The sequence below is a fragment of the Galeopterus variegatus genome, unplaced genomic scaffold (genome assembly GCF_000696425.1).
Source record: "Galeopterus variegatus unplaced genomic scaffold, G_variegatus-3.0.2 Scaffold86884, whole genome shotgun sequence".
Classification (NCBI taxonomy): Eukaryota; Metazoa; Chordata; class Mammalia; order Dermoptera; family Cynocephalidae; genus Galeopterus; species Galeopterus variegatus.
The window spans coordinates 1-947 of record NW_007812995.1 but is presented as its reverse complement, the minus strand read 5'-3'; the positions used below and the strand labels follow the sequence as shown (position 1 = coordinate 947).

Sequence of the window (947 nt, the reverse complement as noted above, 5' to 3'; positions counted from 1 at the left end):
AGCAGCTGCATAACAATTAGGAGCAGCTGCATAACAGCAGCAGCGTCAGGGCGGGACAGGCCTGCCTGCTCCTCTTCCACGGACCAAGACCTTGCCAGGTGCTTTTCAAACCCGGTTATATTTCACCCTCACAACTATCTTATGTGGCGGATATGACATCTTTTGCCCCCACCATCCCTCTGTATCTTCTTCTACCAGCTACACAGCCTCTAGTTTCCCTCCATTTCTCCTGTGATGTAGCCTCCTGCCCTCTCACCCTCTAACTATGCTCCAAGCCCACACCCCAGGTCCCTCCATGTCAGCTAAGGTGTAAAACTTTTTCTGTGAAAAAACTATTTCTATGAATGTGGACAAAATTCAACTAAAATACTTTTTGATGAATCAATTCACACTTTGGATTTGCTTTTCTTGCCCATGTGCTGCTCTGCCACGCCACTGCCTGTAGCTGGAGATGCCGTTGTGCAAATGCGTTCGTTGGTGGTGACAATCTTATGAAATCCGTTTGCATGAAGGTGGCCCATTCCTCCAGCTTCTGAAGGCCTTACCTCTCAGTCACACCAGGTAAGATGAAGAACATCCAGAAGTGAATTCCAAACACAAGAATGACCTGGAAGATGACCTTTCCCAAGACAGTCTTCCTGAGGTAGAGTGCTCGGTCCACCACCATGGTCCCAAACTGAATGAGGACCATCACCAGAAACGGCCCAGGGACCTGGTCCTCCGACAGTGACGAGGTGATATCTGCAGCTGCAGAGTGTTTCTGGGGAAGAGACAACAGATTCATGCCTCAGGGGCGCTAGACGGGAAGAAGAGCCATCACTCTCGGTCAACGGATGTGTGGTGGCTTTGCCCCAACCTACCCCAAAGGCCCAAAAGCCAAAGACGATGATGATGAAGTCCACAGTGTCAGCCAGGAACATGAGCACGTACACGTCAGTCACAGCGCT

The 947-nt window shown here is 50.3% G+C and overlaps 1 protein-coding gene across 1 annotated transcript; it reads right to left on the bottom strand.

The window, feature by feature from the left end:
* Positions 1–545: 545 nt before the first annotated feature.
* On the bottom strand, positions 546–920 carry LOC103584708 (piezo-type mechanosensitive ion channel component 2-like; the record flags this gene model as incomplete). Its single annotated transcript, XM_008565608.1, has 2 exons — positions 861–920; positions 546–760 (listed from the first exon to the last, which is right to left on the bottom strand). Coding segments are annotated over exons 1-2 (275 nt in total), but the record flags the coding sequence as incomplete, so codon positions are not given.
* Positions 921–947: the final 27 nt, after the last annotated feature.